Source organism: Borostomias antarcticus (assembly GCF_949987555.1).
Source record: "Borostomias antarcticus genome assembly, chromosome: 15".
In the NCBI taxonomy this organism is placed as follows: domain Eukaryota; kingdom Metazoa; phylum Chordata; class Actinopteri; order Stomiiformes; family Stomiidae; genus Borostomias; species Borostomias antarcticus.
Window position 1 is genome coordinate 2,417,937 of NC_140248.1, and position 15,000 is coordinate 2,432,936.

At 53.5% G+C, this 15,000-nt stretch overlaps 1 protein-coding gene across 1 annotated transcript in view; it reads left to right on the plus strand.

Moving 5' to 3' along the window:
- Positions 1-12,791, plus strand: part of nup88 (nucleoporin 88) — a 24,384-nt gene extending 11,593 nt beyond the window's left edge. The window contains exons 8-17 of the mRNA XM_084449914.1: positions 3,642-3,740; positions 3,867-3,957; positions 4,072-4,176; positions 4,739-4,891; positions 9,024-9,149; positions 9,707-9,772; positions 10,944-11,024; positions 11,380-11,506; positions 11,797-11,915; positions 12,384-12,791. Of these exons, the coding sequence (XP_084306040.1) occupies positions 3,642-3,740; positions 3,867-3,957; positions 4,072-4,176; positions 4,739-4,891; positions 9,024-9,149; positions 9,707-9,772; positions 10,944-11,024; positions 11,380-11,506; positions 11,797-11,915; positions 12,384-12,447 (1,031 nt within the window). The 3' untranslated portion in view covers positions 12,448-12,791. The remainder of the gene's footprint in view (positions 1-3,641; positions 3,741-3,866; positions 3,958-4,071; positions 4,177-4,738; positions 4,892-9,023; positions 9,150-9,706; positions 9,773-10,943; positions 11,025-11,379; positions 11,507-11,796; positions 11,916-12,383) is intronic.
- The last annotated feature ends 2,209 nt before the right edge of the window (positions 12,792-15,000 follow it).

The window sequence follows — 15,000 nt, forward strand, 5'->3', positions numbered from 1 at the left end:
AGAGATGTGATGGTAGTAGAGATGTGATGGTAGTAGAGATGTGATGGTAGTAGAGATGTGATGGTAGTAGAGAGATATGATGGTAGTAGAGATGTGATGGTAGTAGAGAGATGTGATGGTAGTAGAGATGTGATGGTAGTAGAGATGTGATGGTAGTAGAGATGTGATGGTAGTAGAGAGATGTGATGGTAGTAGAGAGATGTGATGGTAGTAGAGAGATGTGATGGTAGTAGAGAGATGTGATGGTAGTAGAGAGATGTGATGGTAGTAGAGAGATGTGATGGTAGTAGAGAGATGTGATGGTAGTAGAGAGATGTGATGGTAGTAGAGAGATGTGATGGTAGTAGAGATGTGATGGTAGTAGAGAGATGTGATGGTAGTAGAGATGTGATGGTAGTAGAGAGATGTGATGGTAGTAGAGATGTGATGGTAGTAGAGAGATGTGATGGTAGTAGAGATGTGATGGTAGTAGAGAGATGTGATGGTAGTAGAGATGTGATGGTAGTAGAGATGTGATGGTAGTAGAGATGTGATGGTAGTAGAGAGATGTGATGGTAGTAGAGATGTGATGGTAGTAGAGAGATGTGATGGTAGTAGAGATGTGATGGTAGTAGAGATATGATGGTAGTAGAGATGTGATGGTAGTAGAGAGATGTGATGGTAGTAGAGATGTGATGGTAGTAGAGAGATGTGATGGTAGTAGAGATGTGATGGTAGTAGAGATGTGATGGTAGTAGAGATGTGATGGTAGGTGAGAGATGTGATGGTAGTAGAGATGTGATGGTAGTAGAGAGATGTGATGGTAGTAGAGATGTGATGGTAGTAGAGAGATGTGATGGTAGTAGAGAGATGTGATGGTAGTAGAGATGTGATGGTAGTAGAGAGATGTGATGGTAGTAGAGATGTGATGGTAGTAGAGATGTGATGGTAGTAGAGATGTGATGGTAGTAGAGATGTGATGGTAGTAGAGATGTGATGGTAGTAGAGAGATGTGATGGTAGTAGAGATGTGATGGTAGTAGAGATGTGATGGTAGTAGAGATGTGATGGTAGTAGAGAGATGTTATGGTAGTAGAGAGATGTGATGGTAGTAGAGATGTGATGGTAGTAGAGAGATGTGATGGTAGTAGAGAGATGTGATGGTAGTAGAGAGATGTGATGGTAGTAGAGAGATGTGATGGTAGTAGAGATGTGATGGTAGTAGAGAGATGTGATGGTAGTAGAGATGTGATGGTAGTAGAGATGTGATGGTAGTAGAGATGTGATGGTAGTAGAGAGATGTGATGGTAGTAGAGAGATGTGATGTAGTAGAGATGTGATGGTAGTAGAGAGATGTGATGGTAGTAGAGAGATGTGATGGTAGTAGAAATGTGATGGTAGTAGAGAGATGTGATGGTAGTAGAGATGTGATGGTAGTAGAGATGTGATGGTAGTAGAGATGTGATGGTAGTAGAGATGTGATGGTAGTAGAGATGTGATGGAGGTAGAGAGATGTGATGGAGGTAGAGAGATGTGATGGTAGTAGAGATGTGATGGTAGTAGAGAGATGTGATGGTAGTAGAGATGTGATGGTAGTAGAGAGATGTGATGGTAGTAGAGATGTGATGGTAGTAGAGAGATGTGATGGTAGTAGAGATGTGATGGTAGTAGAGAGATGTGATGGTAGTAGAGATGTGATGGTAGTAGAGATGTGATGGTAGTAGAGATGTGATGGTAGTAGAGATGTGATGGTAGTAGAGATGTGATGGTAGTAGAGATGTGATGGTAGTAGAGAGATGTGATGGTAGTAGAGAGATGTGATGGTAGTAGAGAGATGTGATGGTAGTAGAGATGTGATGGTAGTAGAGATGTGATGGTAGTAGAGATGTGATGGTAGTAGAGATGTGATGGAGGTAGAGAGATGTGATGGTAGTAGAGATGTGATGGTAGTAGAGATGTGATGGTAGTAGAGAGATGTGATGGTAGTAGAGATATGATGGTAGTAGAGATGTGATGGTAGTAGAGAGATGTGATGGTAGTAGAGAGATGTGATGGTAGTAGAGAGATGTGATGGTAGTAGAGATGTGATGGTAGTAGAGATGTGATGGTAGTAGAGAGATATGATGGTAGTAGAGATGTGATGGTAGTAGAGAGATGTGATGGTAGTAGAGATGTGATGGTAGTAGAGATATGATGGTAGTAGAGATGTGATGGTAGTAGAGAGATGTGATGGTAGTAGAGATGTGATGGTAGTAGAGAGATGTGATGGTAGTAGAGATGTGATGGTAGTAGAGAGATGTGATGGTAGTAGAGATGTGATGGTAGTAGAGAGATGTGATGGTAGTAGAGATGTGATGGTAGTAGAGAGATGTGATGGTAGTAGATATGTGATGGTAGTAGAGATGTGATGGTAGTAGAGAGATGTGATGGTAGTAGAGAGATGTGATGGTAGTAGAGAGATGTGATGGTAGTAGAGATGTGATGGTAGTAGAGATGTGATGGTAGTAGAGAGATATGATGGTAGTAGAGATGTGATGGTAGTAGAGAGATGTGATGGTAGTAGAGATGTGATGGTAGTAGAGATATGATGGTAGTAGAGATGTGATGGTAGTAGAGAGATGTGATGGTAGTAGAGATGTGATGGTAGTAGAGAGATGTGATGGTAGTAGAGATGTGATGGTAGTAGAGAGATGTGATGGTAGTAGAGATGTGATGGTAGTAGAGAGATGTGATGGTAGTAGAGATGTGATGGTAGTAGAGAGATGTGATGGTAGTAGATATGTGATGGTAGTAGAGATGTGATGGTAGTAGAGATGTGATGGTAGTAGAGAGATGTGATGGTAGTAGAGAGATGTGATGGTAGTAGAGAGATGTGATGGTAGTAGAGATATGATGGTAGTAGAGATGTGATGGTAGTAGAGATGTGATGGTAGTAGAGAGATGTGATGGTAGTAGAGAGATGTGATGGTAGTATAGATGTGATGGTAGTAGAGATGTGATGGTAGTAGAGATGTGATGGTAGTAGAGATGTGATGGAGGTAGAGAGATGTGATGGTAGTAGAGATGTGATGGTAGTAGAGAGATGTGATGGTAGTAGAGAGATGTGATGGTAGTAGAGAGATGTGATGGTAGTAGAGATGTGATGGTAGTAGAGATGTGATGGTAGTAGAGAGATGTGATGGTAGTAGAGAGATGTGATGGTAGCAGAGAGATGTGATGGTAGTAGAGATGTGATGGTAGTAGAGAGATGTGATGGTAGTAGAGATGTGATGGTAGCAGAGAGATGTGATGGTAGTAGAGAGATGTGATGGTAGTAGAGAGATGTGATGGTAGTAGAGATGTGATGGTAGTAGAGAGATGTGATGGTAGTAGAGTTGTGATGGTAGTAGAGATGTGATGGTAGTAGAGATGTGATGGTAGTAGAGATGTGATGGTAGTAGAGATGTGATGGTAGTAGAGAGATGTGATGATAGTAGAGATGTGATGGTAGTAGAGAGATGTAATGGTAGTAGAGAACCAGGCGTTTGATTCAGAACGCATTCCGCAGCTAAACGGATGCAGGCGGTTATCGCAGTGCGTGCGTTGTGATTGGTCCGTGCGTTGTGATTGGTCCGTGCGTGCGTTGTGATTGGTCCGTGCGCTCACCTGCTCGTCCTGTTCCAGATCCGCTGTGCCAGCACAGATACCACTGCACCCACGAGGCGGGCGTCCACAGCGTCGGGCTCACCTGGTTCAACAAGCTCCACAAGTTCCTCCGCTCAGGTGAGCGCCGGGGAAGGGCTGCGGATACAAGCTGTTATTCTCAGAGAGAGAGAGAGAGAGAGGGGTCATCTGTGACGGTCCGGTATCTCTGTGGTTAACGGTCTCTCCTCCGTGTCTCCGTCCCAGATGAGGAGGACAAGGACGGGCTGCAGGAGCTGGCGGCCGAGCAGCGCTGCATCGTGGAGCACATCCTCTGCACCCGGCCCCTCGCTACCAGGTACACCCCTCCCCCCCCCCCGATGGGCCTGGTTGTCGTTGTCATAAACCGTATTACCACTTTGGTTTAGAACGATAATGGCTTTCATACAATATCTCCCTCCTCCTGTCACAGCCCCTCAGCTCCAGTTCGGGGTTTCTGGATCGTGTCGGACCTGTCTCTGGGCGCCACCATGATCTGCATCACCAGCACCTACGAGTGTCTCCTGCTGCCCCTGCTGTAAGCCCCCCTGCCCCGGTCACTCACTGGTCCTCTGAGCTCTGCCCCGGTCACTCACTGGCCCTCTGAGCTCTGACCCGGTCACTCACTGGCCCTCTGAGCTCTGCCCCGGTCACTCACTGGCCCTCTGAGCTCTGCCCCGGTCACTCACTGGCCCTCTGAGCTCTGACCTCTGAGCTCTGCCCCGGTCACTCACTGGCCCTCTGAGCTCTGCCCCGGTCACTCACTGGCCCTCTGAGCTCTGACCTCTGAGCTCTGCCCCGGTCACTCACTGGCCCTCTGAGCTCTGCCCCGGTCACTCACTGGCCCTCTGAGCTCTGCCCCGGTCACTCACTGGCCCTCTGAGCTCTGACCAGCTCTATTAACGCATTTCCATTCACATCCAGTCCACTCTCAACTCCACTGCCTGTTACATGAGGCCTATGCCTTCTTCAATTTATTGATTGAGTTAATGGTACTGACTCGTGTGTGTGTGTGTGTCCGTGTGTGTCCGTGTGTGTCTGTGTGTGTGTGTCCGTGTGTGTGTGTCCGTGTGTGTGTGTCCGTGTGTGTGTCTGTCCAGGAGCTCCATCCGGCCCCCCTCGCCCCCCCTGCTGTGCTCCCGCCCGGGGGCGGGCTCTGCCAGTTCTCCTCTGCGTGGATTGGCCGACGACTCCTTCGAACAGCACATCCGCAACATCCTGGCCCGCAGCTCTACCAACCCGCTCATGCTCAGGTGAGACGCTCCTCTACAACCTGCCCCTCTACGACCTGCCCCTCTACAACCTGCCTCTCTACAACCTGCCCCTCTACGACCTGCCCCTCTACAACCTGCCCCTCTACGACCTGCCCCTCTACGACCTGCCCCTCTACGACCTGCCCCTCTACAACCTGCCCCTCTACGACCTGCCCCTCTACAACCTGCCCCTCTACGACCTGCCCCTCTACAACCTGCCCCTCTACAACCTGCCCCTCTACGACCTGCCCCTCTACGACCTGCCCCTCTACGACCTGCCCCTCTACGACCTGCCCCTCTACGACCTGCCCCTCTCCAACCTGCCCCTCTACAAGCTGCCCCTCTCCAACCTGCCCCTCTACGACCTGCCCCTCTACGACCTGCCCCTGTACAAGCTGCCCCTCTACAACCTGCCCCTCTACAACCTGCCCCTCTACGACCTGCCCCTCTACGACCTGCCCCTCTACAACCTGCCCCTCTACAACCTGCCCCTCTACGACCTGCCCCTCTTCAACCTGCCCCTCTACGACCTGCCCCTCTACGACCTGCCCCTCTACGACCTGCCCCTCTACGACCTGCCCCTCTACGACCTGCCCCTGTACAAGCTGCCCCTCTACAACCTGCCCCTCTACGACCTGCCCCTCTACGACCTGCCCCTCTACGACCTGCCCCTCTTCAACCTGCCCCTCTACGACCTGCCCCTCTACGACCTGCCCCTCTACAACCTGCCCCTCTACGACCTGCCCCTCTCCGACCTGCCCCTCTACAAGCTGCCCCTCTACAACCTGCCCCTCTACAACCTGCCCCTGTACAAGCTGCCCCTCTACGACCTGCCCCTCTACAACCTGCCCCTGTACAAGCTGCCCCTCTACAACCTGCCCCTCTACAACTTGCCCCTCTACGACCTGCCCCTCTACAACCTGCCCCTCTACGACTTGCATTCTACAACCTGCCCCTCTACGACCTGCCCCTCTACAACCTGCCCCTCTACGACCTGCCCCTCTTCAACCTGCCCCTCTACGACCTGCCCCTCTACGACCTGCCCCTCTACAACCTGCCCCTCTACGACCTGCCCCTCTACAACCTGCCCCTGTACAAGCTGCCCCTCTACAACCTGCCCCTCTACGACTTGCATTCTACAACCTGCCCCTCTACGACCTGCCCCTCTACAACCTGCCCCTCTACAACCTGCCCCTCTACGACCTGCCCCTCTACAACCTGCCCCTCTACGACCTGCCCCTCTTCAACCTGCCCCTCTACGACCTGCCCCTCTACGACCTGCCCCTCTACAACCTGCCCCTCTACGACCTGCCCCTCTCCGACCTGCCCCTCTACAAGCTGCCCCTCTACAACCTGCCCCTCTACAACCTGCCCCTGTACAAGCTGCCCCTCTACAACCTGCCCCTCTACGACCTGCCCCTCTACAACCTGCCCCTGTACAAGCTGCCCCTCTACAACCTGCCCCTCTACAACTTGCCCCTCTACGACCTGCCCCTCTACGACCTGCCCCTGTACAAGCTGCCCCTCTACAACCTGCCCCTCTACAACCTGCCCCTCTACGACCTGCCCCTCTACGACCTGCCCCTCTACAACCTGCCCCTCTACGACCTGCCCCTCTACGACCTGCCCCTCTCCAACCTGCCCCTCTACAAGCTGCCCCTCTACAACCTGCCCCTCTACGACCTGCCCCTCTACGACCTGCCCCTCTACGACCTGCCCCTCTACAACCTGCCCCTCTACGACCTGCCCCTCTACAACCTGCCCCTGTACAAGCTGCCCCTCTACAACCTGCCCCTCTACGACTTGCATTCTACAACCTGCCCCTCTACGACCTGCCCCTCTACAACCTGCCCCTCTACGACCTGCCCCTCTACAACCTGCCCCTCTACGACCTGCCCCTCTTCAACCTGCCCCTCTACGACCTGCCCCTCTACGACCTGCCCCTCTACAACCTGCCCCTCTACGACCTGCCCCTCTCCGACCTGCCCCTCTACAAGCTGCCCCTCTACAACCTGCCCCTCTACAACCTGCCCCTGTACAAGCTGCCCCTCTACAACCTGCCCCTCTACGACCTGCCCCTCTACAACCTGCCCCTGTACAAGCTGCCCCTCTACAACCTGCCCCTCTACAACTTGCCCCTCTACGACCTGCCCCTCTACGACCTGCCCCTGTACAAGCTGCCCCTCTACAACCTGCCCCTCTACAACCTGCCCCTCTACGACTTGCATTCTACAACCTGCCCCTCTACGACCTGCCCCTCTACAACCTGCCCCTCTACGACCTGCCCCTCTTCAACCTGCCCCTCTACGACCTGCCCCTCTACGACCTGCCCCTCTACAACCTGCCCCTCTACGACCTGCCCCTCTACAACCTGCCCCTGTACAAGCTGCCCCTCTACAACCTGCCCCTCTACGACTTGCATTCTACAACCTGCCCCTCTACGACCTGCCCCTCTACAACCTGCCCCTCTACAACCTGCCCCTCTACGACCTGCCCCTCTACAACCTGCCCCTCTACGACCTGCCCCTCTTCAACCTGCCCCTCTACGACCTGCCCCTCTACGACCTGCCCCTCTACAACCTGCCCCTCTACGACCTGCCCCTCTCCGACCTGCCCCTCTACAAGCTGCCCCTCTACAACCTGCCCCTCTACAACCTGCCCCTGTACAAGCTGCCCCTCTACAACCTGCCCCTCTACGACCTGCCCCTCTACAACCTGCCCCTCTACGACCTGCCCCTCTACAACCTGCCCCTGTACAAGCTGCCCCTCTACAACCTGCCCCTCTACAACTTGCCCCTCTACGACCTGCCCCTCTACAACCTGCCCCTCTACGACTTGCATTCTACAACCTGCCCCTCTACGACCTGCCCCTCTACAACCTGCCCCTCTACGACCTGCCCCTCTACGACCTGCCCCTCTCCAACCTGCCCCTCTACAAGCTGCCCCTCTCCAACCTGCCCCTCTACGACCTGCCCCTCTACGACCTGCCCCTGTACAAGCTGCCCCTCTACAACCTGCCCCTCTACAACCTGCCCCTCTACGACCTGCCCCTCTACGACCTGCCCCTCTACAACCTGCCCCTCTACGACCTGCCCCTCTACGACCTGCCCCTCTCCAACCTGCCCCTCTACAAGCTGCCCCTCTACAACCTGCCCCTCTACGACCTGCCCCTCTACGACCTGCCCCTGTACAAGCTGCCCCTCTACAACCTGCCCCTCTACAACCTGCCCCTCTACGACCTGCCCCTCTACGACCTGCCCCTCTACAACCTGCCCCTCTACGACTTGCATTCTACAACCTGCCCCTCTACGACCTGCCCCTCTACAACCTGCCCCTCTACAACCTGCCCCTCTACGACCTGCCCCTCTACAACCTGCTCCTCTACGACCTGCCCCTCTACAACCTGCCCCTCTACGACCTGCCCCTCTACGACCTGCCCCTCTACGACCTGCCCCTCTACAACCTGCCCCTCTACGACTTGCATTCTACAACCTGCCCCTCTACGACCTGCCCCTCTACAACCTGCCCCTCTACAACCTGCCCCTCTACGACCTGCCCCTCTACAACCTGCTCCTCTACGACCTGCCCCTCTACAACCTGCCCCTCTACAACCTGCCCCTCTACGACCTGCCCCTCTACAACCTGCTCCTCTACGACCTGCCCCTCTACAACCTGCCCCTCTACGACCTGCCCCTCTACGACCTGCCCCTCTACAACCTGCCCCTCTACGACCTGCCCCTCTACAACCTGCCCCTCTACAACCTGCCCCTCTACAACCTGCCCCTCTACGACCTGCCCCTCTACAACCTGCCCCTCTACGACCTGCCCCTCTACGACCTGTAACCTGTAACCTGATGAATATAAGGTCCTATACAGTAACCTGATGAATATAAGGTCCTATACAGTAACCTGATGAATATAAGGTCCTATACAGTAACCTGATGAATATAAGGTCCTATACAGTAACCTGATGAATATAAGGTCCTATACAGTAACCTGATCAATGTCTTCAAAAGCATCATGTATGAAAAGCACCGCTCCGCTGACATCTTGAGAAGGTCCCCCTCCATCGTGTTCCTCAGTAGACGGTGTGTGAGGCAGGTTTGTGACGAGTGTGTGGTTGTGTCGTCAGGGCGGGGGACAAGGACATGTCCCCATCTCCCCCAGAGTGTCTCCAGCTGCTCAGCAGAGCCACCCAGGTGTTCAGAGAGGAGTATGTCCTCAAGCAGGACATGGCCCGCGAGGAGATGCAGAGAAGGTACCGCTCACGTTTCTTGTGCTAAATTTGGTTGATCCTGGACTGTATTTCCAGTGAGTTTTTCAAAGAACCGTAATCAAATGCAGTTTTAATTAAGCAATAAACCACTCGAGGCAGTGTGTTATAGTGATTTTATAACAGCTAGGGGGGTTTTACTCCGCTTCGCGTCGTGCCTAACAACGCCCCCTAGCTGTTATAAAATCACTATAACACGGCCTCGAGTGGTTTATTGCTTAATTAAAACTGCATTTGATTACGGTTCTTTGAAAAACTCACTGGAAATACAGTCCAGGATCAACCAAATTTAGCAACAGTCTCCAAGATTAGCATTATTTAAATGTTTATCCAAATAAAAAGTGCATAATGCTGCTAATGTTTTTCATGGTTTTCAATATAAATCTTGGAGAAATTATTTCAGAAATGATATCGGTAGCGTTTAAACCTTTTCAGCACATTTTAACAATACTGCGATAATACTGATAACCGTGATGCTCTTGGTCACTATAATGGTGATGTGAAACGTTCCTGGCGTTACATCTCTCCCCTCTCTCCTGCAGGGTGAAGCTCCTGACCGGCCAGAAGAACAAGCAGCTGGACGACCTGACGCTGGGCAGAGAGGACAGGTACCGCACCGCCCGAACGCCCAGTACTTCCGCACCGCCCGAACGCCCAGTACTACCGCACCGCCCAGCACGCCCAGTACTACCGCACCTCCCAGCACGCCCAGTACTACCGCACCTCCCAGCACGCCCAGTACTACCGCACCGCCCGAACGCCCAGTACTACCGCACCTCCCAGCACGCCCAGTACTACCGCACCGCCCGAACGCCCAGTACTACCGCACCGCCCAGCACGCCCAGTACTACCGCACCGCCCAGTACTACCGCACCGCCCAGTACTACCGCACCGCCCGAACGCCCAGTACTACCGCACCGCCCAGTACTACCGCACCGCCCGAACGCCCAGTACTACCGCACCGCCCGAACGCCCAGTACTACCGCACCTCCCGAACGCCCAGTACTACCGCACCGCCCGAACGCCCAGTACTACCGCACCGCCCGAACGCCCAGTACTACCGCACCGCCCGAACGCCCAGTACTACCGCACCTCCCAGCACGCCCAGTACTACCGCACCTCCCAGCACGCCCAGTACTACCGCACCTCCCAGCACGCCCAGTACTACCGCACCTCCCAGCACGCCCAGTACTACCGCACCGCCCGAACGCCCAGTACTACCGCACCTCCCAGCACGCCCAGTACTACCGCACCGCCCAGTACTACCGCACCGCCCGAACGCCCAGTACTACCGCACCTCCCAGCACGCCCAGCCCAGTACTACCGCACCTCCCAGCACGCCCAGTACTACCCCACCGCCCGAACGCCCAGTACTACCGCACCGCCCGAACGCCCAGTACTACCGCACCGCCCAGTACTACCGCACCGCCCGAACGCCCAGTACTACCGCACCGCCCGAACGCCCAGTACTACCGCACCTCCCGCACCTCCCAGCCCAGTACTACCGCACCTCCCAGCCCAGTACTCAGACCAAACACTTGAGTGTTTTAGAAGTGCGTTGGGGTTTGCACTGTGTGGGCGGTTCCATCGGCTTCATTGTGCCGGGCGCGCCCAATCAAAGAGGACCTCAAGAATCTGCCCAATGTAGCGTTGAGTATCTCTGGGAAACGGTGCTTTATCTGTGGGGACGCTGAGGACATGCGTGGCCGCGTGGTGCATTCTGGGAGGAGCATCACTGCTACAGAGGCGGAGTTCTTACTGTAACGTGTCGTTTATCAGGAAAACCCTCCGCGAGGCGGCAGAGCGGCTGGCTGACAAGTACGAAGACGCCAAGTACCACCAGGAGGCGCTGATGAGCAGGTGAGACGGAGCAGGAATGACCACGTGTTCATGTGTGGAGAGACTTTCATTCAAAGCCGTCCTGTGCGGTTGTGTCTTCTGTCTGAAGCGTGTGGACAGACCCGTCTGTGTCTTCTGTCTGAAGCGTGTGGACAGACCCGTCTGTCTCTGTGTCTTCTGTCTGAAGCGTGTGGACAGACCCGTCTGTCTGTGTCTTCTGTCTGAAGCGTGTGGACAGACCCGTCTGTCTGTGTCTTCTGTCTGAAGCGTGTGGACAGACCCGTCTGTGTCTTCTGTCTGAAGCGTGTGGACAGACCCGTCTGTCTCTGTGTCTTCTGTCTGAAGCGTGTGGACAGACCCGTCTCTGTGTCTCCAGGGTGAAGCAGGTGCTGGGGAGCCTGAGGAGCCAGCTGCCCGTCCTCTCGGACAGCGAGAAGGACATGAAGAAAGAGCTGCTGACCATCAGCGACCAGCTGCGCCACCTGGGCAACGGCATCAAGCAGGTGAGGGGGGGGGGTCACCAGGGAGAAGACGAGCGTTCTGCCGGGGGGGGGGTCACCAGGGAGAAGACGAGCGTTCTGCCGGGGGGGGGGGGGGGGGGGGGGGGTCACCAGGGAGAAGACGAGCGTTCTGCCGGGGGGGGGGGTCACCAGGGAGAAGACGAGCGTTCTGCCGGGGGGGGGGGTCACCAGGGTCACCAGGGAGAAGACAAGCGTTCTGCTCGTGTTCTTACGTTTCATCACTAGTCTCACTGACATCGTTCTCTGTAATACCGGTCTGGTGTCTCGTCCAGGTGAATATGAAGATGGAGTACCAGAAGAAACAGATGGACAAAGGTGTGTCTCCGGCCAGAGCCAGCGTCTCCCTCAACGCCCACCAGAGGAAATGTGTCCAGGAGGTCATCAAAGAGCAGTGAGTATGAGCCCTGGGGGGGGGGGGGGGGGGAGACTGGTGACTCACGCCTGCCTCTGAACCGGCTGACCGAGGGGCGGCCATGTTGGCTCAGTACAGGCCATCCTCAGTCAAGAATGCTGCCGTGAGTCTTGCCTCTAGGAAAACCTGGTTTTTAACATGGTCTCTCTCATGGTCTCTCACCCCAGCGGTCTCTCGTTCTCTCTCTTGGTCTCTCTCTTGTTCTCTCTCATGGTCTCTCTCTTGTTCTCTCTCATGGTCTCTCTCATGGTCTCTCTCATGGTCTCTCTCTTGTTCTATCATGGTCTCTCTCATGGTCTCTCTCATGGTCTCTCTCATGGTCTCTCTCATGGTCTCTCTCATGTTCTCTCTCATGGTCTCTCTCATGGTCTCTCACCCCAGCGGTCTCTTCTCTCGTTCTCTCTCATGGTCTCTCACCCCAGCGGTCTCTCTCTCTTCTCTCTCCAGGGGCGAGCAGATCGCCCAGATGATGAAACAGATCAAGGACGTGAAGAACCAGTTCAGTTTCTGAGGCTGAGACGCCGGCAGCCCCCTCCCTGCTCACCACGGAAACCAGGAGACGTCCAGCCTGTCTCATGATGTCCAGCCTGTCTCATGACGTCCAGCCTGTCTCATGACGTCCAGCCTGTCTCATGACGTCCAGCCTGTCTCATGACGTCCAGCCTGTCTCCTGACGTCCAGCCTGTCTCATGATGTCCAGCTCGCTGACTCACTGTTCCCTGGAAGGAGGGAGTCTGGTTCAACCTCCAGACGGGCAGATGATCTCTTTTGGGAACCTGTGCTTGACTTGGCTGGGAGGGGATTTTGTACATGGATGTAACCAAGGTTTTATACTCAACTGTTGTGTGCTGAAAGATTAAAGGAAACGTGTGTACAGTAACGGTAACAGTGATTTGGGTTTTCTGTATTTTGCGGTACAGCAGCTGGGACAAAATAAGGTAGTGAGGTCATATTACAAACCACAGTGTTTTTTCTTTGGTACTAATCATTAGACAATAGTTCTCTCTCTTGTTACTGACCGACTGGCCCCGCCTCCCGACTGAGGCCCCGCCTCCCTTCTGTGAGTGGTTGATGATGCTGAAGAACATCTGTCCTCTCGTCTGGATCATTTAAAGCCATGTCTTCTTGGAGGAAGGACGAGTCTCCGGGTTGAGTTGAGTTCACTAACGAGCCCGTCCTTTCGTTTCTGGGCACATTAGAAAGATGACCTTGTTTCACTCATTTTGAGCCCCACAACGGGTTGGTTCCAGTATGGTTCTCATCCTTCAATATGACAAAGCTAAGAGGATTACACTACGCTGAAGTACTCTTTCACAAACAGTCACGCATTCCTTTTAATTACAATTTTGTTTATTAGTTATATACAGAAATATGTACATGTACTGTCCTGTGCTATAGAAACACTGCAGGGGGCTCAGAAGCATCGAAGCATGCAGATAGAGAACGCCTTATTTTTTGCTGAGATTCCTCACTGGGTCACATTGGAATGATTCTGTGTGTGTGACGCTCTAGGAGACATGACGCTCTAGGAGACAGGAGACATGACGCTCTAGGAGACATGACGCTCTAGGAGACGGGAGACATGACGCTCTAGGAGACGAGACATGACGCTCTAGGAGACATGACGCTCTAGGAGACATGACGCTCTAGGAGACGGGAGACATGACGCTCTAGGAGACATGACGCTCTAGGAGACGGGAGACATGACGCTCCAGGAGACATGACGCTCTAGGAGACATGACGCTCTAGGAGACGGGAGACATGACGCTCTAGGAGACAGGAGACATGACGCTCTAGGAGACATGACGCTCTAGGAGACGGGAGACATGACGCTCTAGGAGACATGAGACATGACGCTCTAGGAGACATGGCGCTCTAGGAGACATGACGCTCCAGGAGACGGGAGACATGACGCTCTAGGAGACATGACGCTCTAGGAGACATGACGCTCCAGGAGACGGGAGACATGACGCTCTAGGAGACATGAGACATGACGCTCCAGGAGACATGACGCTCCAGGAGACATGACGCTCCAGGAGACATGACGCTCCAGGGGACATGACGCTCCAGGAGACATGACGCTCCAGGAGACATGACGCTCTAGGAGACATGAGACATGACGCTCCAGGAGACATGACGCTCCAGAAGACATGACGCTCTAGGAGACGGGAGACATGACGCTCCAGGAGACATGACGCTCCAGGGGACATGACGCTCCAGGAGACATGACGCTCTAGGAGACATGACGCTCCAGGAGACATGACGCTCTAGGAGACATGAGACATGACGCTCCAGGAGACATGACGCTCTAGGAGACATGACGCTCCAGGAGACATGACGCTCTAGGAGACATGACGCTCCAGGAGACATGACGCTCTAGGAGACATGACGCTCCAGGAGACATGACGCTCCAGGAGACATGACGCTCCAGGAGACATTGCGCTCCATGGAAACCCTAATTAAACCCTGCCCCAAACATGCAGTCAGACACCACTTCATTTCTCACTGGTTTCTCAGTTTGAGCTCAAACAATCCAATTCTACGCAGTGGGATTGTTTGAGGATCTGTAAGCAATTAGTGTAGCTGACAGCACTATCCAAGCGTCTGGATAAGAACTCATCAAACTAACCTTTCACAAGTTATACAGAAATAATTGTGACAGTGGTCACATGGCCTTGGTGTGTTTTGTTGCCTGGTAAGAACATTAGTAAAAGTCAGAAATGGTGAGTGCTGTGTGTGTAAGACAGACTGAATATCCTGTAAATCAGCATGCTAGAATCTGACTCAGCAACAGGACTTCTTCTGAGCAAACTCCAGGGGGGCTCGTTGAATTCATGATTGTACACTTAACCATTCTGACCACCGCACTCATACAAGCCATAACCATTCATATCTGTCAGTGCAAGTTGGACTGGCTTGTTCACATCCTCACTGACAGACACACCCAGGCACGGCAGGTTTCACCACAAATATCAACTCAACACATTTATCCATTTGACACAGGTGGAATACATGCAAGTCAACGAATCATTGATTCAAATCAATGTATCCTTAAAATCAATCG